This window comes from Acyrthosiphon pisum, chromosome X (genome assembly GCF_005508785.2).
Source record: "Acyrthosiphon pisum isolate AL4f chromosome X, pea_aphid_22Mar2018_4r6ur, whole genome shotgun sequence".
NCBI classification, from domain to species: domain Eukaryota; kingdom Metazoa; phylum Arthropoda; class Insecta; order Hemiptera; family Aphididae; genus Acyrthosiphon; species Acyrthosiphon pisum.
Window position 1 is genome coordinate 56,199,729 of NC_042493.1, and position 12,841 is coordinate 56,212,569.

At 29.7% G+C, this 12,841-nt stretch overlaps 2 protein-coding genes across 2 annotated transcripts; one reads left to right on the forward strand and one right to left on the reverse strand.

Moving 5' to 3' along the window:
- Positions 1 to 467: 467 nt before the first annotated feature.
- Positions 468 to 2,711, forward strand: LOC100167021 (MAPK/MAK/MRK overlapping kinase-like). Its single transcript, XM_001946041.4, has 3 exons — positions 468 to 988; positions 1,047 to 1,684; positions 2,259 to 2,711. Exons 1-3 carry the CDS (start codon positions 592 to 594, stop codon positions 2,664 to 2,666), a joined length of 1,443 nt encoding a protein of 480 aa, XP_001946076.1. The 5' UTR covers positions 468 to 591; the 3' UTR covers positions 2,667 to 2,711.
- Positions 2,712 to 8,467: 5,756 nt separating this feature from the next.
- On the reverse strand, positions 8,468 to 12,589 carry LOC100162921 (the record flags this gene model as incomplete). The annotated part of the gene is given in 7 exon segments (XM_029487340.1): positions 8,468 to 9,362; positions 9,480 to 9,624; positions 9,693 to 9,937; positions 10,000 to 10,223; positions 10,320 to 10,502; positions 10,626 to 10,798; positions 12,448 to 12,589. Coding segments are annotated over 7 exon segments (1,416 nt in total), but the record flags the coding sequence as incomplete, so codon positions are not given.
- Between the last annotated feature and the right edge of the window lie 252 nt (positions 12,590 to 12,841).

Consider the following 12,841-nt stretch of genomic DNA (forward strand, 5'->3'; position numbering starts at 1 on the left):
TCTTCACTGTCTCAAAAAAAAAATAGTTCTCACAATTTAAAAATTTGTTGTGCCCCTTCAGCCACCAAAGTCTGAACACGCCTATGCATGCGGGTATCGCGTCCTCTTAAAGTAAAATCAAACATATATTTAGTTTGACGAGTGTAAGATAGAGAAAATGTTTCTACTACAATCTACTGGACCATTATTATACCATTGCCATTCTGCCCATTCGACCTGCTAACTACATATGAAACTATGTGGCCATGTGGGTATGATAAACCATATATTGTGTTAATTGTTTATCTGAATTCTATATTCATAACTAGTTTCAAAATGTTTAATACATTTCTAATTCCATTAGAAAATTAAATATACCCATATAATTATAATATATAATAGGTACATTATAACACACATATTTTAAAACTAAAATAAATACAAATGTAACATCTGGCCTATACCTTTAAGATATACATTAATTTTCAGTGTGTGTATGGAAACCAAAACGTTTTAATAATATGGTCATAAAGTAGAAATATTTTACATATTTAATACAATTATATTTAAGCTATATACTTATTTTACATTTCTAGTTTTATTCGACCTATAATGTCACCTAATCTACTATGTAGTAGAGACAACTTTAATAATTTTTATTCTGAATTTGATCTGAAGGAAAAAATTGGCGAAGGCTCGTTTTCTGATGTATGGTTATGTGTGCAACGAAACAGCGGACGAGAATATGCGGCAAAAGTATTGAAAAAAGATTATGGACATACAATAGACGCTGATAAATTGAACGCTATATCCGAAGTTAATGTATCAAACTCGGTGGGGAAACATCCTTTCTTACTTATGCTAAAAAGCGCGTACCACGATAAAGAAAAAGGAAAAATTATTTTAGTAACAGAATTAATGAAAAAATCTCTTTACGATATTATAGAAAACGGAGAATGTCCACTGTCAGAATATAGAATTAAAACGTATATGTATCAAATGTTGGAAGGTATGATTGTTGTAACAAATTATAATAATAATAATTATTCATTAGAATGTTTTTAAAGGCTTAAGGTATTTGCACGAGAATGGCTTTATCCATAGAGATATCAAGCCAGAAAATATTTTGCTCACGTCGCGGGACAAGATATTAAAGATTGGTGATTTTGGAACCACGTGTCAAGCCATCTATGGCCATCAGTACAAACAATACGTGGCAACTAGATGGTATCGCTCACCTGAATGCTTGTTAACAGAAGGTTGGTACAATTCAAAGATGGATATTTGGGCAACGGGATGTGTACTTTATGAAATATCTACCGGTCATCCGTTATTCGATGGTCGGGACGAAAATGACCAAATTGAAAAGATTGACCGGGTATTAGGCTCTCCAGACCAAAGATTAATTAATAAATTTAAAAAATATAAATCTGATGTGTTCGTTGCACGATACGAAACTAATAAACGACATGACAGAACCACTGGAGTTGGACTGCATACAGTGTACCAACCATACCGCCCGGCATATGATTTAATCATAGATATGATAGTTTATGATCCATCCAAGAGGTATTCGGCGAATCGATTATTACGAAAGTCATACTTTTATGAAATTAACAATACAGCGTTTGAATATAAAATGAGAGAGTTTGAAAAATTGCTGAGAAATAAATCAATATTTAACTTATCCAAGATAGATGAAAAAGTAAGTTATAGAAACAGCTAGACAGATGGTGTTTAATAGTATGTAGAATTGTAGAACGCAGATGAGTAAAACTATTTATGTACGTAGGTACTTATTTTTTTTTTATTAGTTTAAGTAATTACTTTTTTAAATATGTTTATTATAAAATATTTAAAATGTATTTTAAAATTAAACTTTTTATACGTATTTATTAGCTACTTGAAATATTTTGCGAATCGTGATTTTAAATACCAATTGAACGTATACAATGACCGCGCATTGTATATTTTATGTAGTACCTACCTATAATTCCGAATTTAAAACATAATATGCCTAATTACAGTTTCCATAGAAAATCGTTATAATCTTTAGTAATATATTGGTTTATAACTTATAAGTTATAAGTTATATTGTATCATTGTAGGTAGTAGGTAGGTAGGAACTGATAAGGATAATCACCCCGCCTCGTTTTACAAATATCGGTATGACATTAACTAACTATAGTTCTTGTGTAAACTGTAAACAATTATTTATTTCAAATAATATAATATTAATAATATTTATTTAATATATTTATTAAACTTCTACAATTTAGTCGAACACAACAATAAACGGGCAGTCTTCGATAATTAAAAAGCAAGGTCCTGGTGGAGATCGTATACAAAATGTGCAGACACATTCGGAAAATACTGAAACATCAGCTAATATATTATCTGCAGACATAAATCAGGAAATTGATCAACCTAAATTGGATAAAAGAAAGTCGAATACGCATAAAATATCATGTTCAAAGACCAACATAAAAAAATCTATCATCGTCCCAGAACCTGAAAATATCCCACATGGAAATCGAAAACAAAATACACATAATAGTTCAAAGGACAATACAAAAGATATTTCTTCGTCAAAACAAATGTTGACAGAATCAGTATCGACGTTAAACAAAGGCTCAGTAATAAAAAATATTAGAAATAAATTTGTTAACCGCCAGCCGTTCAAATGATAAAAATACACGATTTTTTCAAAACAAAATTTCTTGAACTCAATTTTAATAATAAATAAGCTGTTGTAAGTATTTCGTTTAAAAAAGAATAACAACACAAGAGATTTTGTTGCGTTTCCCGCCTTCCAGTTTCCATTAAATAAGAAACTTGATTGTAAAAATTGTAAGCAATAATTTACAACACGTAGGTACCATTTATTTATTTAGGTAGGTGCCTATAATAGCAGGTTTACCAAGCACCAGCTGTAATTATTCCATTTGAATAATGTATTAATGTCTAAACTAATTGTTAAGCCATGATTACTGATTAGTGAGTTTCTAGTGACTAATGACTTTAGATACTCTACAGCAGTGGTGTCATTTTTTTTTTTTTTTGGGAGGGGGAATGGGGCATTTTCCGAGTCTAGTATTTACATCAACTGTAAGTCGGTTACAACCACCAACCCTCTCCCCCACTTAACCACTATAAGCAGACTATAGCACTATACTACGAGATTCTGAATAAAAAAATGTTGGATCGGAAAAGCAGTGAAGAGTTTCCCTTGTCTAATAAAAACAGAAGTCTGAAATGACGCCACTGCTCTCCAGAGCCAATACTGCAACATATTGCTGCAACAAGCAACATATTGTATAGGTAAATATTATATTTGTTATGTAATATAAGTGTTGGGTAGTAACGTAACGGAAGTAACGCGTTACTGTAACGGCGTTACTTTGCTTGTAACGCGTTACGTGATTTCATTAGAATTATATCCTAGTGACAAAAATGTAATGGAAATTACTTTTGATAAGTAATTTCTATAAAATAACGCGTTAAAGTTTCGAATTATTAAGTACATACCTATTGCCAAAAAAAAAAATACATATATAATGCGGGTATTATTATGTTTACCAATCAATCCGATAAAATCATACCGACAAACCACCGGCACGAACCAGTAACCAAAAATTGTACTTGTGAAGCCTCCCATACGACTGGCGAATGTCACCAGTGACAAACGTTGGGACGCGGACAAAACGTGTGGGTGTAGCGTCCTCTTAATTTTGGAGGACGTCTTTGGTGAGGTGGGGGGCACATAAGTGGAACTTACTTTGATGAACGGCTTGATGTATTTCCTACTCTGCACAACGACCACCAACATCCTCTCAGCCGCATCACTCCTAAAATATTCGAAATACTTTTCGATCATATCCAGCCGACGTCCGATAACCATGTAGGCAGTACAGAACACTGAAACGTCACCATACGCGTCCAACGCGATTGTTCTGGTGGGCGCGTCCACGTCGGACAGATGTCCGCCAGCACTGTCGTTGTCCCGCTGCGGGTGGAGCATGGGCACTATAGCGGCCGCCTCGGCAGTGTCGTCGGTTGCCACTTTCAAGCACCGCTGCAACGGTCCGAACGTTTTGTTCACATACGCCGTCAACGTGGCCGTGGTCAACCGGTGTGGCCAGTCCGGGACGTACGGTTCCAAACGACCAGAAGCTGGCACCAAAAATCCAATCAATACGGTGAAAGTGAACGTCATCAACCGCCGCATTGATATCTGTCTCGTTTTCTAGTAATGTGTATTACCAAAAAAAAAAGATATGGGTAAATTTTACGCAAAATGATTTTTATTTTTAGATATTAACGTATCGTTATTGTCTATTCGTTTACTTGTTTGATAAGTTTATTACAAACTTAGTAACATCGTTATCATTAAGAGGACGCTATACAGATATTTGTTGTTTCTGTCTTACAAATGAATATAATATAGCAAACTTATGCTCAGAAGAACACGTTTAACTCAGTTAGTTAGAAATTTAGAGTGAATCGACCTATCTATTATGAAACTTGATGATAAGAACATTATCTTTGTTTGTATCTGGGTTTTTTACGATGATTCAGTTTTTAGGTGAGTTATGAGAATTTTTAATTTACACTATACTATAGGTAATATACCAGGGCTTGCAAACGTTATATTTGACAAAAAACGATTGAAATTTGTAAACGTTATTATAACGGAAAGCGATAATCAAAAATAATTAAATACCGCAAAACGAAACATAACGATTAACAAAATATATTATATAGGTACCTACCTATCATTAAACAAAGCATAACACAAAACGTAATTTATAGAATATCATTAAGGGGATCGGAGGTGGTATTTAATTAAGGAGTTTAGAATAGGCAATATTTAAAGTGCGTTCGTGTGTGACTTGCGACTGTGTGTGTAGTAAATTATTCATGTGTGTATGTCAGTACGTGCCCCGCACTACAAAAGCAAAGCCTACGCATGCGGCGTAGGTACAAGTCACCACCGCAGCGACACGCGCGTGAACGATCCAGAACGTGTGTCTTATTTGACTAAAAGTATGTACTTTTTTCCATCCTACCTATAGATCTAGTTATGCTATAATACTTTTGAAAACTGATTTGAATTCGTCATAATGTCTACTTGAGATCGGTCAGTTCACATTTTAAGATTTCTGATTTAATTCCGAATAATCAACGTTTGAAAATTTCGAAGTTTAAAAATATTCTAACTAAATTTATAATGGTTGGGGGAGTGAAATTGGGAAAAGTGGACTGGCCGATCTCAAGTAGACATAATAACGAATTCAGATCAGTTTTTAAAATTATTATCGTATTACTAGGGCGATCAGTATAATGGACAAAAAGATTGGTATGTTTTGGCTGAAATAACTGTCCGCCACCAATCCCCTTAAACGAAAAATAACGTAAAACGTAATTTACTTTAATTGTAAATAACATAAAACGGATTTTTTTTTCAAATGCAATCCCTGCAGTATATTAATATATTATACGCATAACTTACTCAAAATTGAACTATCGTAAAAAACCCACATACAAACACGAATAATGTACTTACCATCAAGTTTCAAAATAGGTCGATTCACTCTAATTTTTAAACTAACGGAGCTAAACGCGTTCTCCTGAGCGTAAATTTGTTATGTTATGCACTTATAAGACGAAGACCACAAATGGCCGTGTAGCGTCCTCTTAATCATATAACTTAATGACCAGTGTATTTTAATATCATTAAAGTCAGTTCCTACGAAATTGGTTCTATTATCGTTTCTATTTCACATATTATAGTTAATGATCTACAATAAATATAAAACCTAAAAGTTATAAATAAAATAATATATTATTATAACCGAAAGACTTCACTACCGCGATAAAAGACAGCACAATATCATAAAATGTACCTAAAAATTTAAATATTGCATACCTACATAGGATTCGACGAATTCATAAGATGCACAAGCGTCAAGCGATCTATCACCTGCGGAACGGTTCTATTTTATTACTTTCGGCCCAGAGGAACAACCGAAGGGTAATGTGAAAACCGTAAAAGTTACACAACTTGATATTTATGTGAATAATAGACAGGGTCAAGTATGAAGCCTATAATAATAATAATAATGCATTCGTAGCTGAGAGCTTTCCTAAAAATGAATGTAATATTTTTATATCGAGGCTCACTATAGTCGTACACTGGGTATAGGTACTTGGGACTACGAGTCAGACAGTTGCATAAATATTAAAACACAATCATATTCTTTAAATAATATTCAATGTGAATATAATATTTGTAGTTTTGATTTTGTACTACCCATTTTTTATATTTTTGTTTTATTTACTCGTACAAGTTTGACGAGGTTAAATAATGTAAGTAAATAACTCGTAGGCCTTAAGTGTTAAATATTTGTTATGTTCAGTGAATGTTATGACTACTGTCAGACAGTCTATAGTACTATGAAATATTATATATTATGAAATAATATTGTTGTTTGTTAGTGTTATTGTGGATGTATAGTGAAGAAACCAATATGGTTTGACGTTATAATAAATAACCCGCTGATTACCAATCCAATATAACTCATATAGGACAACAACTCATTGAGTCAAAATCATCTTCAACAAGTCTTAAAAATAACAATATTTTCCATAAAATAGATATATTAAAATATACGGTGGCGTAGCTAGGATTATGAAATGGGGGGAGGGTTAAGTATGAGATATGAAATCAAGTTTTTTATAGTTTTTGTATATAAATAATACATTTATTAGGGAAACAAATTCAAAGGGGAAGAGGTATAAAATAAACATCTATACCTCCTGGCTACGCTACTGAATTCATGGTATGATATGAATTATGAAGTCTATATTATTATAATCAGTCTTGTAAAGTACTTGAGTAAAATTATTTGAGTAAAAGCATTCAAATACTTTTTAAGTACTCAAGTACGTATTCTAAATACATTTGAAAAAAGTACTTAGGCACAGTATTTGAATAGTTTTTTGAGAGTATCTGTATTTAAAATCAAATACTATTTTTAAATACTTTTTTCGTCTAACTTTATTTACAGGGACGCCAAAGCTAAATAAAATAATACAAATTTGAAATTGTACAACATTTTTATTTATAGATCGTTCATCGTTGTATTTTGGTATATATTGTAATATTTATAGTGATCTATAATTGAATTGAATGTATACAGTCCGCGGATTTCCTAATAAAATTTCACTATTTGAAATACCTTTACTCGAACTATAGACATTATACAAGCAACTAGCATTTGGTGATTCCTGGTAATCCTCCCTTGCACTATCGCAGAATATGATTGAATAACATTTTACATTTGTAACCATTTTAGGCCTTTGGGGCCATTACAATATCCGGTTAAGTGTCGGTTACCTTTAACCGGACATTGTAAGAACGGCCCCCTTTGACTAAACTATGGATTGTGTACTAGTTAAAACTTAAAAGCAGTGCTTAAATCAAAAATAATAATACCGTTTACCGTTATATGCAGTGGTGCAATTATCGGGAATGTTGGGTTATTTCAATTCACAGTCTTACTAATTAGGCCAGGGTAAAAAGGTAAAACACATTAAAAAAAAAAAGTATTTGAAAGTATCTTTTACAAGACTGATTATAATGAAAATATAAATAATGAACATAATAACTGGGAGTGCTTACTGAAAAAGCTATAACCTAGGTTAAGTTAACTATAGGTAGGTTAACCTATAAAAGTATGATAAAATTTAAATCCATAACACAACACAAAGTTATCAAGTTATTCTTTCTTTCTTGAATGACGGTTTGATTTTCAAACATATATCGGTAACTTGTTTAATTCCACACCTATCATCAAATACCACTTACTGTGATTCTTGTATCTTGAGAATGGCAAAATTATTGAATATCATAATATAGTTAATTTATATTATAGTTTATAAGTAAAAACCTATACATATAAATTATAATTAGGGCTCGGAAGTTGATGTATTTGCATTTTTTTTGGAACTTTTTAGACGATGCTCTCATGGCCACAAATGTGTTTCATTAGCATGTGAATCTGAATAACTATTTTGCATTTTTTGGTGTTTATTAATTTTTAAGTCATTTTTTGACATTTTTAGGTCATTTTCCCACATATTTACTGATTTCACAATAGTTCACTTCTTATCGTTTCTTGTCGACCATTATGCCGATAACTTAAAATTTGGAAATTACTACGGTCTAATAGATACTAATAGATATGAACTAATAGATCTACCTATCCGATTTTATCTCATTGATTACATTTTTCGTTGTCGTATTGTAGTAAATATTATTATACTTACATTTAATTATTTTTTTCCTAATATTCTATTAGTATCAAATTTGATAGTAAAATAGAGCAACATATTTTAAAAAATGTATTATAGTACCTGATTTTTCTATCTTGATTATTTAAACTAAATACCTAGAAAGAATGTTTGTCAAAAAATGCACTGGTTTCTTAGCTGTTTTATACTTTTATTATTAAACCAAAATTCAAACTATACAGTCAGATATGCAGCCAAATATTTCAAAAACGGCAGATTGCACAACTGTTTTAAAAAAAAAATTACATTACATAATATATTATATTTGATCATAAGTTAATTATATAAAATACATAATATATTATATTTGATCATATATTAATTATATAAAATACAAAATATATTAAAATAGGTATTGATAAACATAATAATCAAGAAAAGTGCATATGCATATTTTTAAATAACATAGTGCTTAATTAATAATGTTCACAATTTTAGGACTTCTGTTCTTCTAACTTTACATATAAAACGAATAAAAATAAAAACAAAAAAATATTAAAATGAAATATATAAGGTATAAATTACCATTACTAAAAATATTATTTGTAAATCTTGACTTCAATTTAAATATAATATGCAATTCAGATAAAATAAATAAAGTTTTACTTTGGCACATTTTTATAGGCATAGTATTTTATCATTATACAAATTGAGATTAATTAATGTTACAAGTTATTTAGGTACTTAATATTACAGAATACAGATTAAAATAATTAACAATATTTTAAACTGTATGTATTTGGAATAATTTGGGATTTATGTTATTACTTAAATTGTAAGTAAAAACATTAGCGCCAATGAATCCACCAAAACTTTTTGTTCCTTTATAGTAAATTCCTATTCCGGAAAGTGGCACTCCAGGAAATGGTGCTACTGTTTGCATGTCAATAAAAGGTAATGTTGTTTGTGCAACATCACGGTCAATAGATGAATGTGTAAACTTAAGGAATTTATTTGAAGACATATCTGGTTCAGATGCAGTACTTGATTTGGTAGGCAAATCTGAATTATTTATGTCAATTTCGGTTCTGTGAGTATAAAATGATGATTATTAAATATGATACATTGATACACCACACATACAAATATATAATATATATAATAATTAATAGGTATAAAGACTGCTGTAAAAATAATTCACAAACCTTGGATTTATGGACAATTCAGTGTTTTCATTTCCGATCCAATAACTTTTCAACTCAGGTTCAATAAGTTCACCAGTCATAAAATCAAAAGGAGTAATGCGGACTTCGATATTAAGGTGAGATCCAATCTTTCTAAATTTTAATCCTATAGTAATTTATAAAATATATGTTAATTAAGTATTTTGATTATAGAAGAAAATAAAAAAGTTTTACCTGTCACAACCGTATTTTCAGGAGCAATTACATTATCAATATCAATAATGCGGGATTCGTATGTTAATGTATGATAGTCAACACCATCTTTTAATGTTTTATTCTTATATGAAAACTCAGAACCAGGTACTTCAAGCCATTGTCTGGAAGATTCACTAATTCCTCCCCGAGGGCCAAGTTCACCTTCTTGGGCTTGTAAATGGAACATTTGTTTAACTTTAATGAACCTCACACCGGTTATAACCCTAAATAAAGCACAGAACAAATTAAAAATATAATATAAATTTAATTAATAGTTAAAGCTTACATATTGTTTTTAATATTAGATACTGAAGGTTTTAAACTGAAGTATCTATCAGAACCAGAATCATTTGAATCGCAAATGCAAAAACAATAAGAACAATGCCAAACCAAAAATGTCCACCAGCTGTCTACCATACTTGTTGTACCTTTGCATTCAACTGATGAATCACCCAAGACTTTACCTTTTTCATATGCAATATAATCATATCGCCTACTGCTTCCAAATTTCTATAAGAATTTTTTTTAATGATTATCAACTTAAGAGTACATTTAAAAAGAAACTTTACATACTTCAAATAACTATATTTTTGAAACTATACTTACAGACTGACAAATTCTCATGTCAGAATCAATATACTGACAATTTAATAAACGTCCATTACAAACACGCTGTTTAGCACACAATTGATCTCTAAAACATGATTTATGTTCTGCAACTTCATAGTATGAACAATCTTTCATGCAACTCTGCTCTCTGTTCATATCGGCTTCATTTTCTATATAACCCTATTTAATAAAAATATATATCACTTATCACCAAATGTATATGATTTTACATGTTATAACAAACACATTTAGTTCACAATAATAGTAATTATTAGCTTATTCATATAATTGTTTATATTATACCTGTAATAACTGTGTAACTTCTGAATAAGTTGTATCCTTTACATGTTTTGCTGGGTCACATCTCCAGTATATATTACTTGCAGAAATGATCGAAGATTTTAAGGCATCGAGTTGTTCAATGATTTTTTTCTCAAAATGTTCCAATTGTTTTGTTCTTTCAAATGTAAAATTTCCTGTAAAATAATTAATCATAGAAACGGCATAATATTCCTGTATAACTTTTCTCAAATGGAAATAGCAAAAATAGACCATTAATATTAATGATAAGATTTTTATGAGAGCTTTACGTCAGTATTCTTATCAATGTTTATCTCACTAAAAAGTTTAAGTTTGCAATTCAGAGAAATATGGACAACCGTTTTTTAGATGAAAAATACCTTAAAAATTTAATTAAACAAGAGTTTTATTATCTGAACACCAATAGATATTTTTCTGTTCCATTAGATCTTTAACACTTTTAAATTCTATAGATTGTTTAACCTTTTAACGGTAGCGTAGTTTATTTTATACATTTGGTGAAGCAGGGTAAACATTTTTTTTAATTTATTTTTTTATATTACGGTTTTATTTATATAATAATTATATATATATGTGTGTTACCAGAAAATATAATAAATTGATAAAAATCATGAAATTATATGAAATGATAAATAGTGAAGTGTTAATAATTGTATTTAATAATCTGTTTCGAAATGTATTTAAATTAAATGCTTTTAAAATTTGACAATAACCCAATGTTATTATTAATTGCAAATAAATATAATGACAATAACTTTTTTTCGATAAAGATAAATACTGTGAACAAATCAAAAAAATAGAACAATCCAAAATCACGCTGGAAAAAAAGTGTACAAAAGATTATAGGTATATTCGTAAGTACGATATTCTTCCTATCAGCGGGTAAAGACCATCTTATTAAAACCATAACCAATGCGATAGAGGGTGAGCGATATAAGTTTATTACATACAAAATGAAGAGTTGTTTGACATCATTCATTAAACACATACAGCAATCCGTCATGGAGGCCAAGACCTGAGATGTCTAAACTTAAATTAAAATACTAGTGACAAAGGAAATAATAATGCTTTCAAAAAATCAATGTAATAAAGAATATTTAAGATTATGATTTATTTTAATAAATTGATAGGTATTATATATTATTTGATTTCCAATTTTATCATCTATGCCTTCTTTTATTAGGAATTGTCATCAATTTTTAGTTATTGACGTTAATTCCTTATTAAATCAGGGATTATCGTTATTCACTAGTCATTTTCAACATTGACTAAACGCCATCTTTTTCGGTAGTATAATTACATACCTATATATATTATTTAAAGGGCATTTTGCTGTTTTTAATACAAAATTTTTTTTTTTTAGATTTAATAAACAATATAAAAAAGTTTAAAAAGCATGGATTGACTCATTAGTCATTAAGTTAGATAAATATATTTACAACAGGTATACAACATATAAGGTGGGTACTGGGTAGTTATCTCGGGAAAGGTATAATGACGTTTTTATTTGAGCTGCGAGATTATTTAGCCAGTGCAACCGATAGGTCAATAATACTTGTGTCAAAATTATTTAATTGTTAGACAAATATAAATTTATATTTTATAATATTGGTTTCTTTAATTTGTACGTACTATACAGTATGTTATTCATTTATAATTAATTTAAAGGATATTTTTTAGTTTATGAATGTTTGTTTTTTAATGTGATAAGTAGAATATGCAAAGTATAAATGCATACTGCGGGTGTGTATCAACTACTATATTTCATTTTAATGCACAATGTAAAATTTAATATAGGTAATACCTTTTCCATACGTTTGCAATAACATCCATGAATATTGCATAACAGAAAATCCTTTTAACTGAGTAAGATGCAATGTTGTGTACAAATTGAAAATCAGCTGCTGTAATGATTGTTTTTGATCACAAAGTGTATCACCATTTTCCTAAAATATAAAAGTACAAAATTGTATAATAATTACTAATAAGTTTTTCCAATCTTCAATGGAAAAATTATTGATTAGAATTTACATTTAATAGAGGACAAAATATGATATCTATAACTAACTTAGAGCATAAGCTCCATAAAAAGTCTCCCTTGTCTCCCCTAAATTTAAGGATTGAATACAATTATAAGCTAAATTTAATAGTGTATTTTCTATTTGTAATGATAATATCCTAATGAAAATTAAATTTTA

Excerpts from the sequence above, each read along its gene's own strand:
- LOC100167021 (XM_001946041.4), top strand. The coding sequence starts at position 592 with ATGTCACCTAATCTACTATGTAGTAGAGACAACTTTAATAATTTTTAT. Across the intron at positions 989-1,046 it reads TATGTATCAAATGTTGGAAG|GCTTAAGGTATTTGCACGAG; the intron begins GTATGATTGTTG and ends ATGTTTTTAAAG. Across the intron at positions 1,685-2,258 it reads TATCCAAGATAGATGAAAAA|TCGAACACAACAATAAACGG; the intron begins GTAAGTTATAGA and ends TCTACAATTTAG.